The sequence below is a fragment of the Geotrypetes seraphini genome, chromosome 11 (genome assembly GCF_902459505.1).
Source record: "Geotrypetes seraphini chromosome 11, aGeoSer1.1, whole genome shotgun sequence".
NCBI lineage: Eukaryota > Metazoa > Chordata > Amphibia > Gymnophiona > Dermophiidae > Geotrypetes > Geotrypetes seraphini.
The window spans coordinates 113,321,783-113,338,457 of NC_047094.1; the positions used below are offsets into that span (position 1 = coordinate 113,321,783).

The following is a 16,675-nucleotide window of genomic DNA, read 5'->3' on the forward strand; positions in this document are numbered from 1 at the left end:
GGCTGACAAATATAATTCAGCCTATACATATATTAGACCTTAGTCTATTTGAATTAAAGCAGATAAGTTTTTATTTTCTTTTGTATGTCATCTTTTAACGCTGTACCTATCCTGTTAGTAATATGGCTCAGGTATTGCCTTATTAATTATGGATCACTTCACAAAGACAATTGCCATATCAGAGGAAGCTGTATGCTACATGAGAATCCATGTTTACATCCTTTTAATGTCTATTAATGACTTATTTGCATAATTATGGACTAATGCTATTTGAAATATCATCGCTGGAAGAAAGATTTTCGGCCGTATGAAACCCTGATGACGGATGAGCCCCAACGGAAGGATCTTGCTATCAGAGAAGGGACTGGATTAGTGCCTAGACTTACCAGCGAAGACTTCCTGACTGTTGCTACCGAAAACAGGATGACCTTTATGACCTTGAACTTCTACAGCTTTAATTATGGACTTATTAATTTGCACTTTAACTCTTTTATGGACTCATGCAGTATTAGTACATATATATATTTTCATGTGTTGATAATTATTTCTAACAGCCCTATTGCAAGTTCATGTGTTTTTCTTGATTGTGACTTTATGCATTTTCATCCTGTTTTGACTCCCTAGTTATTTTCCCCTCCAGTTAGATTCTTTCCATTCCCTTTCTTGCTGCTAAGCTGAGGAGAAATGCAGTGAAGAAGAAGTGATGAGCCCAGCTGAAGGATGATGATGTAAGATTTGATGTGGTTACCTGGACTTTGACCCCTAGCGTCTGGACCCAGCCGAGTCTGCACTGATCCCAGCTGTTTTGGAAGAGCATGGAAATAATCTAACTTGTTAATTTATCCCTCCATCCCTTTTGGATGTAGTATGCTCATAACAGGATGAAGCCATAAAAAGAGAATATATTAAACTGTATCAGGTTAAATTATGAACCCCTGCAGATGCCTAGTTGCTCGAACTATCCCAAATGTTGAAATAGAGACCCTTACACAGACCCATACACAACATTTTTGATAATCTTGACTTGGCTGATTTTTAATGTACCTCCCTATGAAACACCAGCAGCTGATTTCCCCTCCCACGAGCCACCACCTATCCCCACTACATCAGTAATCTATGCTGCTGTTTCCAACACAGCAGTCTAACCCTAAAGGTATAAGTCATTTATTTGAAGCTTAAATGCCCATGTAATTTCTGCTTCGCACAATATCTGAATCATTGACTGCTTAGCCTAGTATTATAAGCAATAAGTACACTGCGACATGTTATACTGCTCTGTCCTCGGTAGCGTAGTAAGGGTGGGCACTTGTCTCTTTCCTTTACCATATGCAGTTCCTAGCACATAGCCCTGGGCCCATAATGTACAATTTCTGACACAATCTAACTCCTCACCGAATGAACAGGGGTCAAAGCCACCTGGCGGGGCTTTGAAGAGGGGATGAGAGAAGGAGGGAAATGGCAAGAAGGTAAAGCATGGAAGCTCTGGAAGAATCCCTCTGGAAGAATCCCTGTAAGTCCTGACATTAGCAAACCAGGTGAAGTGGGATACATCCCTGTAAGTCCTGACATTATTAAACCAGGTGAAGGGGGATGGGAAAAAGGCAAAGATCACTTTTCTCTTTACAGAAAAACTGCCCTCACCCCCTGCAACTGACATCTACCTTATCTATCTCTGCAGATGATAGAAACAGTAGATTAACTGTGGAAAGATATTTCACATCATTAACTAAAGAGCATGCAAAGATGGGGAAATACGCTGTTTTTAAGTTCAATTAGCTACTGTAGCAGTAAAACTAGAGAAAAAGCAACAGGTCCTGAGGCTGTGGGTTAGCTGTGGTTTTACACCAAGGCCCGCCCAGCCAGATACCATGAAGAGATAAACAGACCATGGTCAGAAGACAGAATTCTCAGAAGAGAGAATTCACAAGAAATATCATCTAATAGAAAGTGTCAGAGATATTTGCAGTTGGGAGGGGGGCTTGTGCTCGGAAATACTAATATGGTGGGGAAACAGGCATTTCGGGGAAAAAGGTAGGTTTTACGGGAAACAGGGTGAACATATAACATGACGCAGGTCAACCAGCCAATAAAGAAATGTAACTAGGCAGTAATGCATAGGAAAGTAGCCAATAAGGATGTATCATGTGATCTAGGCCAACGTGGTGTTGGCCACTAAGAAATGTATAAAAACCAGGCCTTTAGAAGGGAGAGAGCAGAACAGACATCAGAGGATCTACAGGCCTGGAGATCACCTTCTGTTACGCTATATGCTAAATGATTTATTCCTGTAAGCTGTTATTGATTGGCTAAATAAATATATACTTATTGAAACCAGTATATAGCGTTCGAGGTCTCATTACCGAGGTAGGCCTGGACAGCTCACCCCAAAGTTCTCCATTGTAACCTTAAAACAAGTTGGCTGAAATGCTCTTCAAATCCTGTAAATGCAATGGTGTAGAAGGATATCCCTAATAAATATGCGTGAAAGAGATCTGCACATAAAGGAGGTGACAGGTATGCAAATCTGTCTCGTGCATATTTATGGTGGATATCCTGAAAATCCAACTGCCTGGTGGTCTATTGGGACAGGTTTCGATACCCCTGCTCTAGAGCAGGGGTGTCAAATGTCAGTCTTCAAGGACCGCAATCCAGTCGGGTTTTCAGGATTTCCCCAATAAATATGCATCAGATCTATTAGCATACAGTGAAAGCAGTGCATGCAAATTGATCTCGTGCAAATTCATTGGGGAAATCCTGAAAACCCGACTGGATTGCAACCCTTGGGGACTGACATTTGATACCCCCCGCTCTAGAGGCACATTCACTGCCTGTGACCAGGAATCCCAGTCATTGTGCAACGGTGACACCTAGTGGCCAAAAAGCCCTAGTGCATGGCCCCTAGACAAGGACTGTCACTCCAAGACTGGGCTGGATGATTTGGGAGCTGTAAAATGGGAAGAACAGCTTATATCAGGGGTAGGCAACTCGGTTCTCGAGAGCCATATTCCAGTCAGGTTTTCAGGATTTCCCCAATGAATAGGCATGAGATCTATTTGCATGCACTGTTTTCAATGCATATTCATTGGGGAAATCCTGAAAACCCGACTGGAATACGGCTCTCGAGGACTGGAGTTCCCTACCCCTGGCTTATATGTTTTCAAGTGAAGGCTTATGGTGCCATGGTTCTGTTGAGACCAATTCTGACCAAGCTGGAGATTTAAAAAAATTCCCACCTTTGGCCAATGTGGCTTATTTGACTGTTGTGACCTTAAACAACAGAAGAGTCAGGGAACCATTAGATCCAACCATTAGTGGCATGACATAACTCATTTTACATGCAAAGAAAGTCTTTGATGAATTTGCAAAGCTATGGAAGCGTAAAAAGTAGACGTGCACAGTGCCTACTTTTGTGTGTGATATGTGAGTAAGCGTTCGTGGAGGCAGAGTTGCAATAAGCATACATGTTTTTAAGGAACATGCAAGTATTTATGCTTCAAGTAAATTCCTTCTAGGACTCCTTATCCAGTTATAAAATTACCTCCTTATTGTCTTAGTTCCATTATTGATCGGTATCAATAATGGCAGATGGTGCAGTATAGAAATTTTTTAATTAATTAATTAATTCATGTTATAGTAAGTCCATAGTGTACTGTGATTTCAATTTAGACCAAGGTGAATTTTGTCAGCGATTGGATCCTTAACAAGCAGAGATATTAGGGCTCCTTTTACAAAGGTGCGCTAGCGTTTTTAACACACGCACCGGATTAGTGTGCGCTAGCCGAAAAACTACCGCCTGCTCAAGAGGAGGCGGTAGCGGCTAGCGCACGGGACATTTTAGCACGCGCTATTCCGTGCGTTAAGGCCCTAACGTGCCTTCGCAAAAGAAGCTCATACTGTGATAAATCTTAGCAGCGAGGGTCCTCTTGTGCATGCCGCTGGTAACATGGCGGCTGCCATGAGGGAGCCCAGCTCTTGCTCCACCCTCTCCCATGGTTCTCTTATCTCCCAATGGCGTCAGTTGGGGGACTCTGTCCTCATTGGAGGTTGCCAAAGAGTGGGCAGGTCAAGCCCCTAGCACAGCTGAATTCGGTGTGCCGAGATGCCTGGGTCTTTTCCTCGGACTCCCAGGTGCTTACTAGGGTGTTTTTTTCCCATGATTGTCTTTTTAATACAGTTGTGGCCTTTTGTTCCCGTAAATATCGTCATTGCAATAGTTTCTGAACGTCTGGGTCTGGGCAAACAAGTGTGTGCAGCATGCCGATGTTACTCGTCAAGGATCTCTGGCCACTGCAGGTAGAAATTTTGCCCTTTGTGAACCAACTGAAATGGAAAGTCTCACTGATAAGGCCAAAAACAGCAGCCTCCTATTGACAGAGATAGGGTAGCCAACAACCCAGGGACTTTAACCCCCTCTCACTCACCTGGCACTGTCATGGCAATAGCACTTCTTGACTGGGATCCATGCACCAGGGTTCATTATGGAACCCTGCAATCATGAAACTTAATACTGTACCAAAAAAAAAAACAATGACACTTCTTCCTTGCCCCAATCCCCCTAGAGAACTGTAAATGCCTGCCTTCACTGGATCCCGATCCCTAATAGGCCAGAGAACAGGTCTTCTGTATAACAATTTTGCCTTTAATCAGTGGCTTCATGAAACTACTGCTCCACTTGTAAGAGATGCTCTTTGGCCATTAGAAGTCCTCTGAGAACACCATACCACTTCAAGTCATTTTTCTTCCACAGGTCCCAGCTCTGTTCGTCATTCGGCACCCACAATGTTATTAAGCACATGGCTTCACTTTGTCCAAGGAAGGGGTAATCTGTGATAGCTTTTGAGCATTTCCTACCATTCTGAAAAGTTGGCATGTATGCCTTCTTCTCCAAGTTTCAGAGTTTGTTGGCCAAGCTCTGGTGCTTAGTTTGCGCTATAAAGATTTTATACCACAGACCAATCTTCCAGGTTGTATTAGAAACAACAGCATTATTCGTGGCTAAAAACCCGCCTTTCCCTCAGCTTTCAGCTCTGTATTGTTAGCTTGAAAGAGTTCTTACTGCCTCAACGTATTTGGTACCTTTACCCAACGTTGTCGTAATCAGCAGTTGCTGGGATAAGTAATGGAGCCTTTCACTACAAATCCACCACAGGCATGCGGGAGAAAACGGGCTTCCAAAGGAGGAAGGGAGAGCAGATGTTGAAAGTGGCTACTTTGCCAAGTCTGTGGGCCACATCTGCGATGACATCATCAAATGTCTCATTTTCCTTCAAAACCAATCCAGCAGAAATATTTTGGAACAAGGGCATATTTTCTTTGTTTGGACACTTTCTGCAAAATCATTTAACTCAATGTGTTTTCGTTTTGTTCTTAAACACACAATTGTGTTGCCAAAGAGGAAGAGGAGGATTTGGGAGGAAGAGGGAAGAAACACCTTCCCCCCTCCCATTCCACCTTGTGCTGCCTGCAAGGTGTCATTTGTGTTGAGTTTTGCCGAGAATACAAGCTAGGCTGGTGGTCATGTTTACAGCGTTCGTGAATTGTTTGGGAAATGTTTTTGATAGCAGCCATCAGCACGTCTTTAGTGTTCTAAATAAATGCAGATCAAGTGCAATTATTAGTGAAGACATAAAAATATATGCTCAGGCCTGGTATTAACTGAGATGTTTTTTGGAAGCAGACTATGAGGAAAGATGATGACCACAAAACCCAGTGAGTTTACTCATTTACCCTTTCTGCTGCTATACCATGCACAGGCCCTAATTGGTTTCTTGTGTGGCCCCCACCTAATCCTTCCGCACTTTGCCTCTGTCAAGAATTCCTGGTGCTTCCGTTATGTTCCATAGGGGGGAGGGGGAGTTGCTCAGGTCTTGGTCCACCAAAATGTTCCCACTAGCTACCCACTTCTGTGTAGAACTTGGGTGCAATTCGGGGGGGAGGGGAGGGCAGATACGGTGGGCATAGGGATTAGAATGAGGGCCTTTCTCCTGCCCATGTGGTCTGAACGCTAAAACCTGACTTTATTACCCTGATGAAGCCGACATTATAAGGCGAAACGGGTTCCGTCGGGCAGCTCCGGTTATACAGATTATGCAGTTCTGGCAATATAGACAGCAGTAGAAGCGTCAAGCATGAGATAAGTGATGCTTTAATGTGCTTGTTTTTTTGCCTGCAAATGAGACATCAGTTGAGACATACATTCATCATTGTGGTGTAATAATTCATAAATCAAAAAAAAGTAATAAAATTAAATGTTAGTAGAACAAAAAAAAAAAAAAAAAGAAGAAGACGACTGGTAAATTAATACAGTCCAGTAATAGTGAAGGTTTTTTGATCAATGAAAAATACCGTTTACTACTATATAACCTAAGGAGAATAATATATAATGCTTAGTGTTGTATTCTGAGATCTTTTCCTTCATTTAGGCATTTGAATTACTAAGTATACCTTAAGAGGACCCACCAAAATGTTCCCACTAGCTACCTACTTCTATTACGTGCAGAACATGGGTGCAGTTGAGAGGGGGGGAAGGCAGATATGGTGGGCATAGGGATTATCATGAGGGCCTCTCCCCTGCCCGTGTGATCTAGGCATCTTCTCACATAGAAACATGATGGCAGATAAAGGCCAAATGGCCCATCTAATCTGCCCATCTGCAACATCCACTATCTCCTCCTCTCCCTATTGGCTAAGGCTCTTAACACCTGCATTGTGAGGTCATAGAACTTTATGGTTATAGAAACATTTTAACATGATGGCAGATAAAGGCCAAATGGCCCATCTAGTCTGCCCATCCGCAGTAACCATTATCTCTAACGTGTATGTACGTATATCCAGTTCTATTCTCGTATTCTGTAAAGGAAACTAGACACCTACTTGGCATTGAAGCAGTGCATCTCAGTCTTTTTGTGGCTGCCACCCCATGATTATGGCCAAATAAAATTGTGCAGAAAAATGATGCACCGATGGAGAGCCTTCCCCTCTTCATGACCCCAAAGGCAGATTTTGTGACCCTATTTGGGATCCCATCCCACTATTTGGAAAGTTCTTCTTTAGGCTCAAAGTAGGTGCCGTCTTGGCGCTTAGGCATTCCTTTAGAGCAGGGGTCTCCAAACATTTCACCACAAGGGCCACATTGGGGTACTGCAGCACTTTTCAGCAGCCAAAATTAAATTTAAAAAAAAAAAAGATAAATAATTCTAGATATATGAGTTTTATTGAAAGCAGAAAATTTTATAAACTAATTACAGAGTACGTGAGATTAAATTATCGTACATTAATGACGACGAACGCTACCAGCAAATTCTCATATTTTCATCACAATTTATAATCAAACCATTAATGTGAATGATGGAACTGTTTTTGTATGACTAGTAACGAACTTCCAGATTCAATTTAAAGATCAGTCACAGGGCCAGAGCTACCTACAACGGCACACATTGACACTGCCGATCGAGGCCGAACAAGTACGAAGAAATGCGGCAAAGTATACAATTATGATTCAGTATTAAATAAAGTTGTGAATAATATTAACATAATATGGAATATCAATATATTTTGAACACAATTTTAATTAATGCATTTGAAATCTATCAACACCCCATGTTTTGTTTTTGCAGATTCTCCTTGGAAAATTAGTCCAATTGGTACATTTCTGCACAATTCTTCCAAGGGCCAGATAAAATCAGATCGTGGGCTGGATATGGCCGTACTTTGGAGACCCCCCTGCTTTAGAGAATATCCTCTATGGGGACAATTCTATAATTGGGTGCCTCTATTTAGGTGTCCAGAGGGTGTGCGCTAAGGCCCAGATTCTATAAAAGACACCTAGATCAGCGCACCAAAACCTGGCTAGAGGTGGAACAGGTCAGGGCTGGAGGCCCAAATTCTAATGGCACCTAACTTGATTTAATTGATGTTAATCAGTACGGTAGTCGTTCAAAACCAATGAAAAAGTCATTTAAAAAATGACAAAAGGATTCCATTTAGAATGGCACCTATGGGTGCGCCTAAGGTCAAAGCAGACGCGGTTTATGCCTGAAATGGCCTCTGTAGAGGCGATTCTCATCAAGCAGAGGTGCCAGTTATGTAGGCCTGCAAAACCCTGTCCTATGTTACCAGCGCCTATGTTAGATGTAAGCCACGATTCTCTTAATGGCACCTACACGACGGACACGCGGTCAGCACCGTTTTCGGAGGCGCCAACTGATGCAGGAGCCATTACTAGAATCCGGCCCTTAGTACATCTAGCCCCTGCAGTTATCAAATCCAAGCTGAAGTTTTGCTGGCAAGACCAAACTGTGTGCACGTGTTAACACATAGAGAGGAGACCTGTTGAAATATATTTATGTTCCATTCCCAGGGTGCCATCTAGTGGTGTAAAATTCAGATAGCAGATAAAAGCCAAAGCGGATGCTTGTTTACTGGAAGGAGGACACAAACTGTTTGATATATCTGTCTAAAGGCTAAGCATCGACAATCCTTAGTTGTAAAGAAAAAGTCAGAGGCTGGTGGGGGATCTATGGACTCTCACGAAAATCATGAGGTTGAAGAAATGTATTAGAGCAATGGTCCCCAACCCTCCCCTGGAGGACCACCAGGCCAATCGAGTTTTCAGGCCAGCACTAATGAATATGCATGAGAGAGATTTGCATATAATGGAAGTGACCGGCATGCAAATCCGCTCCATGCATATTCATTAGGGCTATCCTGAAAACCCAACTGGCCTGGTGGTCCTCCAGGATAAGGTTGGGGACCACTGTATTATAGGACCGTCCAGGCGTCCAGATGGGTTTTTAAAATTGTGGCACGGCCAGCTTACAAGGAATCCGGTGGCTCTGCCTCCTTACACCTCGGTGCTGCAATTCTATTTTCTTCGAGCCCACATTACCCTCAGTCAGACAGGTCAGGTCCTAGAGTTGCAAATTTGTCCCGGAGGAGACAACTCCTACTTTGCGCTGAAGCCACAAATGTTCATCTACTCGTGCAAACATTAGAATGTTTTTATTTATAAATTAAAAATAACAGGACAATGAAAAATATGGAGTGTAACAATAGAAAGTAAAACTACATAAAAATAGTCATGAAACTCAACTGAGGGACGGTTCACCCTTGCTTGACAAAAAGAGATACACTGCAATCAATTACACAGACCAACAACGAAAAACATTTTTCTTGGTGCCTTGGTTTTTTTTTAACCTGTTCCTGGGGTTATTTGGGGTGCCGATTCAGAGAATTGCATTGGATAGACTGCATCAGCTCTAGTTTCTTAGATTATGGTTGGATTTATTAATTTGTTTTTACCGTTATTGAAAAGATCTCTTCTGCAGACTCGGGATGTCATAACAAGATTTATTTTTTGAATGGGAAATTTATATATTTAAATTACACACTTTTTTTTGTGTGTATAATGAACCCTTGGTAGCATGAGATAGAATCATACATATAAAGCTAGGCCTGATGAAACAATTTGTAAAGGCTTTGAATAAAGATGGTTCGTGCATTGAATAGATAGGACATAATCAAAAATGTGCCTAAGGGCTCCTTTTCCCTGGTTATTTCGAAAATTGATTATTGTTATGCTTTACTTATAGGAATAAGTAAATGTGCCAGTCAATACTTCTACATTGGCCAGTGCAATATACCAAATATCAATCAGTCAATGTCTCTTCTATATCAAAAGATTTTCTCTCTCTATTTTTTAGGGCATCAGACATGCCAGTTGTTCGCCCCAATTTTTGGCGATACAACAATCTTAGTGGCTATGGCTGTGGCTTCTTCATTCGCCCACTTGCTGAAAACTTTTAACGTTTTTATGTTTTTTAGGTTTTTTATATAAAGTGCTTCATGCTTTCACAAATAATTATAAAGAAATAACTTATCTTAAAAGCGTTGTTTCCTTGGTAAGATCGGGTCAGGGACCTGTCATATCGACATGTTTCGCCGTGAGGCTTTTTCAAGATTAAGTCCCCCTTTTTTTTAATTTTAATTTTAACTGACCATCCCGATGCTCGATTTTTCTGATCTTTGTTAAAATTAAAAAAAAGGGGGACTTAATCTTGAAAAAGCCTCACGGCGAAACATGTCGATATGACAGGTCCCTGACCCGATCTTACCAAGGAAACAACGCTTTTAAGATAAGTTATTTCTTTATAATTATTTGTGAAAGCATGAAGCACTTTATATAAAAAACCTAAAAAACATAAAAACGTTAAAAGTTTTCAGCAAGTGGGCGAATGAAGAAGCCACAGCCATAGCCACTAAGATTGTTGTATCGCCAAAAATTGGGGCGAACAACTGGCATGTCTGATGCCCCAAAAAATAGAGAGAGAAAATCTTTTGATATAGAAGAGACATTGACTGATTGATATTTACTTATAGGAATAGCACAAAAAGAAATTAGACGTTTGCAGATCATTCAAAATACCTCAATTAAACTCATAATGAAAGCAAGGAAATTTGATCACGTCACTCCTCTTCTTAAGAAAGCACACTGGCTTCCAGTAGCGCATCGAATTCAATATAAACTAAATCTACTTACTTTCAAATCCCTGTTATATAAAACCCCAGCTTTCATCTACAAGTTATTGATCCCTTATATCCCAATCAGATCACTGAGATCTATTGACCAACATCTATTAGTTACACTCTCACTTAAAGTTATTAATACACGGAGGCACTTTATCTTCTCTGTTACAGCTCCTCAAACTTGGAACTCCCTCCCTATTTATCTCAAAGAAGAAAAGAACTTAGATAAATTTAAAAGTAAACTTAAGAGCTTTTTTTCAAAGACGCTTATGATATTTAGGAGTCCCAGCCTATTTTTGCTTATTTTCATAAGGCTACTTCTTTTATTTCCCTCCTATTGTTTTTTACCATAATCGTCCTTCTTTCTATCATTATTATTGTATTTCATTACCCTGCCTTTCCCTTTGTTTTCCTTTTCTGTTTATTCTGTTAGTCGTTAATTTAATATGTTTTGTTCAGTGTCCATCTGTCTTTTATAACCCCTGTATTATCTGTAAATTGAATGATTTGTTCATCGCTTAGATACTTATTAAACTTGAAACTTGAATGCGCGGAATAGCGCAGGTTTAGCACGTGTGCTAAAATGCAGCATGTGCTAAAAACGCTAACGCAGCTTAGCAAAACAAGGCACTTATTAGAGGATTGGGCATGGATTCTGGACTGCACATCTAAATGGTGCCGTGGTGTTTTCATCTACAGTCTGGCCAGACATTTTTAACCAGCACAGCAGGGCGTTTCAGACCATGGTCCCAAGCTAAGTAAACCTTTTTTTTTCCTTTTCCTGTGCACAGTGATGGGTATATTACCCTTTTGATAATTACATTTTAGCGGTGGTGGAGTTTTTTTTGCCAGTGATAGTACATAAGCAGCTTGGACTTTAAACAGTATTGAAGTTGTTTACTGCTGCATTGACATTTTTGAGGCTTTTTCTCCACTGGTTTGTGAAATGGTTATCGGGGGAGTGCAACCCATCTCTGGTGAGTAATATTTTGTAGTTAAATTTTGGGATTTTTTTCTATTACTCTTTGGTTTTCTCTTATGTTGCATAAATGTCTAAGGCCCCCTTTTATCAAGCCGCGTTGGGATTTTTATTTATCGCCGGTCGCTGCAGCAAAAAGCTCTATAAGCGTTGGAGCTTTTACTGTAGTGGCCGGTGATTAAAAAAAAAACCCTAACACGGCTTGATAAAAGGGGGGCCTAAATTTCAGTTTTACAAATCCAGGATATAAACATGCATTCCCCATTTCAGAAGGGGAATATGTACAAAAAGATTAGTGTTGAGATATCCACTCTCCAGGATCTCTACTTTTTAGAAAAATGCTTTTTTCTTTATTTGTGCAGTGCGCCACTGGAAGGATTATGGAAGGTCACCCCCTTAATTCCTCAGCATTTCTTGTACCTCCCCAAAATGGCACTGGCCAATGATATTGAGCTCTGTAACATGCAGAGAAAGGGCTGTGCATAGAGAATGACACAGCGGCAGTTACTCGCGCCTAGCCACGGGTAACCCGCCGAAATGGTGGGGGGTGGGGGAAAAGTGCTCATTGCAGGTATGGGGCGGGGACAAGGCCATCCACCCCCCTGTGGAGCGGTGAATGGCCTTGTCCCCGCAGTTAAGGGAGAGAAGGCACGTGGTCACCGATCGCAAATGGTCCCCTCCCTACCTCCAGCCAAACCTATCTCCCTCCCTCCCCCTTACTTTCACGGCGCTTTAGTAAAGAAACTTACTGAAGCCGGCGAAGCCTTCCCAACGCCTGCAGTCGCGTGTGTGTGGGCTGGAAGTTACCCACACACACGTGACTGCAGGCAGGCAGGCTTCACCGGCTTCAGTAAGTTTCTTTACTAAAACGCCACGAAGGTAAGGGGGAGGGAGGGAGATTCTCGGGCTGCTGAAGGGCAGTGAGGTAGCGAGAGGGAAGGGTGGATGCTGCAGGGATGGGGCGGTGAAGGGGACAGATTTTTTCCCCGTGTCATTCTCTAACTGTGCATAGATATGCACTCGTATAAAGTTAAGTGAATTATGTACGTCTACGTGGAGTGTATGTAGGTATTCCCAAAGGCATAGGTGTAATTTTTCAGCATTTAGACTTCTTATACAATCACCTATTCTATGTCTTTTAGACTACTGTAATATTATCTATTTAGCTTCCCATAAAAAGAGTATTAACCGATTACAGCTCATTCAGAATATAGCAGTTTGATTGATTTTTAATTTGAAAAAAATCTGATCATGTGACAAAGTATTATCAGATGCTGCATTGGCTTCCGATTGAAGCAAGGACACTTTTTAAAATGGGCTGTTTCTGTTATATAACATTGTTTAGTCTAGTGCCAAATTTATCTCATAGGGAGAGTATGTGATGCAGTGGTTAGAGCTACAGCCTCGGCACCCTGAAGTTGTAGGTTCAAATCCTGCACTGTTCTTTGTGACCCTGGGCAAGTCATTTAATTCCCATTGCCCCAGGGAATCAGATAGTTAGGGAAAAAAGTCTGAGTACCTAAATAATTTGTAATCCACATAGAATTGTAAGATATGCAGACTATAAATTATTTTTAAAAATTTGCAGATAGAAAACCATCATTGCGTAAACATACCATATTCTTCAAAGAACGGGTAATTTCTGTACCGTAGGAGGCTGAGGTCTCTTTTAAAAAAGGTACAGGGCAGTTGCAAAGTAAGAAGGGGCTGGGAAGACCACCCTGAACGCCATCTTGGTGAGGGTGCTAGCACTTATCCTCCTCTCCCCCCAGTCCTCCCCGTGTGTGCCTTGCGGGACTAGGAAGTGACATCACAGGGAGAGCCGAAGCCGGCACGAGCAGCAGGTTGGAGCAGCCGCTTGCAGTGGCAAAGTTAAAACGGTACAGGGGAAGAGAAGGTGTGCATATAGGATAGATTAAAAAATTAGGTGCTTTTTTGGACCAGCCACCTCTATAAAGTTACTCCACACTATATGATAAGCAAAGACAATTTCTTCATGAAGAACATACATCAGAAAAAAATTGGAGGAATGTATTTTTCTAGGAATTAAGGCATTAGGGTTTCAAGTCTTTTCAGCACTATGCTTTTGCTCCACTGGCCATTTCTTTCTTCATGAAGTCGTAAGGCAACATGGCATGACACAGAACTACCAAACACTTTGTTCCATAAGCAGAAATCCATAAGTCTAAGGGGCAGTGGAAACATCCATTCGTTGATACTCAACTCTAGAGAATACTCTCCTTCCAAAACTCTTCCATATCTTGCATCCTTTGAGCAACCTAAAAAATTAATTGGCGATATCACAATGAAGTTGGAGTTTATTTTGTCTCACCACTTAGGGCAGGGGTGTCAAAGTCCCTCCTCGAGGGCCACAATCCAATCGAGTTTTCAGGATTTCCCCAATGAATATGCATGAGCTCTATTTGCATGTAATGCTTTCATTGTATCTCATGCATATTCATTGAGGAAATCCTGAAAACCCGACTGGATTGCGGCCCTCGAGGAGGGACTTTGACACCCCTGACTTAGGGTTAGGAGGGCAGGACAGGTGACATCTGTCAAGTTTTCACAATCTCCCACAATATAAAGCCACTTGGGCCAATATTCAAAGGGGGCTTAGATATTTAATAAAATTGTCAGAGGCGGGTGGCACATGGCATGAGCTTTTGAAGATCAGAGTCCAGTTTATCAAATGCATGCATCAGGTGAAATGCAAAACATGGGTGTGTATAAGGAAGGGACACAAAGATTAACCCCCTCTTTTACTAAGGTGCGCTAACCGATTAGCGCCCGCTAATTTGATTTGATCAAGAAACTTTTATTTTTACTTTTGTGATTATGATAAACATACCAAGGGCCTCAAAATAGTACCTAGCGGGACGCATGTGGCCCCCAGGCTGCAAGTTTTAGACCACTGTATTAGGAGAAGGCTGGGGTTTGTTTGTTTTTTTTCATGAAACTATCACATCAATGAACTACAGATGCAGTAAGTCATCTGAAACCCAACAGTCAAGATTGGGGGGGGGGAGGAGTTTGGAATGCCACTTATATCACTTGAAAGAAAAATGGGGAAATCCAATAATCCACAGTGAAAACAATCCACCGATAAAAACAAAAAACTGTGGATACAGATGTTCTGGAGATAATTTATTAAACACTGACATATAAAAACATGAAAATTCAATTAAAAAAGTACAATGATAAAAAATACAGTGATAAAAATCCAACCAGACTTTGGCGAACACACCTTCCTCAAGGGTCCAATGGTTTGCAAACTCACATATAAGGAATTGGACTGAAAACAGTCTATTGTCTTTAAACATGTGAGCAAAGAACACCGCAGACAAGCTGAAGTAGCAAAAAAAACCTCTCTTTTCAGTCCAATTCTTTACATGTGAGTTTGCAAACCATTGGACCCCTGAGGAAGGCGTGTTTGCCGAAACACGGACCGTGTAGGGTTCGGTTGGATTTTTATTAGAGAATAACACGGTGACAAAATTCATCACTGTTCCCGTCCCCGCGGATAACCGCGGTAAATAATCCCATGTCATTTTCTAGTGTCTATTTCAACCTCAGTCCTTCTACACCAGCATTCTTCAAAGCAAAGCTTGCGGGTCAGTGGTTGTGGCCATTTATACTCTGTTTCTTCCCTCTCTCCTTAAAGAATGACATGAAGATGGTTTCCCGCGGGGACGGAAACGGTTATGAATTTTGTCACCGTGTCATTCTCTAATTTTTATCACTGTATTTTTTTATCATTGTTCTTTATTAATTGAATTTTCATGTTTTTATATGTCAGTGTATAATAAATTATCTCTAGAACATCTGTATCCACTTATATCACTTGAAAATGTTTCCCCATTGGGATTTCTTTTAAAAACATTTAGGGATATTTTGTTTGCAAAGCATTAGTCTGATTGACTTCACTCACCTTTTACTTGAGAACTGTCTGTCAATCTCTTCAAGTGACTGCCCTTTCGTTTCAGGAACACAGAGGTAAATAAAGACAACCGCCATTCCTCCCATCACACCATAAAGGAGAAAGGTCCAAGACAAGCCAATGGCATCTATAAAAACAAACAACATTATATTGTGTCCTCTCTCCTTATTATGCTTTTTTGTTCCATTTATAAAGCTTGGTTGGCTTTAAAAATAATGAATCTTCAATCTACATATTATGCAAAAAAAGATAAAACATTCAATAAGTCAAAAATTATAACATAGGGTTACCAGATTTTCCTGAAGGAAAATCCAGACCTATGGCCACGCCCCCAGGCTCGCCCAGGTCCACGTGTGTCATACCCCATTCCACCCCCCAGCCCCGTCCCCAGACGGCATCCGCGCGTGCATGGATGAGATGCAATATGACATCATTGCGTTATATCCACGCATGCGCGGATGCCCCCTCCCGACGCAATTTTGACGCGAAGATTTTCAAAACCCAGACAAAGTGCCGGGTTTGGAAAAGCCGTCCAGACCCCTGGACATGACCTCGAAAAGAAGGACATGTCCGGGAAAATCCGGACGTCTGGTAACCCCAACAAATACATAAATTATAACATAATACAAAATCGGTAACATACATTAATCACACCCTTCACACCACACGCTCATGGCACTTTACCGTCATTTCTGTCTTAAATCTTATAACTAAATCATACAAATTTAATTACAAAAAGGAAATTTTCACCACAAACGGCTAAAAGAAAAGAAGTCTCCAACCAAAATTTTGCTCCAACAGTCACTCCCAGCAACTGAGAGTGAAAATGAATCTTCTCTTTTAAACAAACAGCTCCCAGCTATATTAAATCCACATTGTACACCGGCCTGCAGACCACTCCAGGTGATCCATAAATGTAAATAAAAAAAACATAAGGGCATCTCTCAAGGCTTTAAACAGTGGATATTGCAAAACAATGTAACAGGGGAACCAGTCAAGGAACAGAGAGATGAACATCGTTTCTCCCTCAATCATTCCTCCAGATCCAAGGACCAGCTAGCCACTGTTCCATTTAAGCAGAGCGGGTATCAATATTATGCTTTCTATCACTAGGGACAAAAGTCCTACAGGACAGGGACAGGACCGAGTCTACCCGTCCCTCACTACTGAAAAATGTGATAGTGAAACAGCACCCCCCAGTGGCAGAATTGTAGGTGGACTCCTACTCAGCT

At 41.5% G+C, this 16,675-nt stretch overlaps 1 protein-coding gene across 5 annotated transcripts in view; it reads right to left on the minus strand.

Annotated features, from left to right (window-relative positions):
* The window catches only part of SLC2A10 (solute carrier family 2 member 10), a 95,606-nt gene that overhangs the window by 48,070 nt on the left and 30,861 nt on the right, over positions 1 to 16,675 (minus strand). For 3 of the 5 annotated variants that reach the window (XM_033963085.1, XM_033963083.1, XM_033963086.1), the window contains 2 exons: positions 15,435 to 15,570; positions 12,383 to 13,782 (listed from right to left, as the gene is read on the minus strand). In XM_033963085.1, coding sequence (XP_033818976.1) covers positions 13,689 to 13,782; positions 15,435 to 15,570 — 230 coding nt within the window. In that variant the 3' untranslated portion in view covers positions 12,383 to 13,688. Of the gene's footprint in view, positions 1 to 12,382; positions 13,783 to 15,434; positions 15,571 to 16,675 lie in introns of those variants that run through there. The other 2 variants (XM_033963087.1, XM_033963088.1) reach the window with 1 other exon arrangement.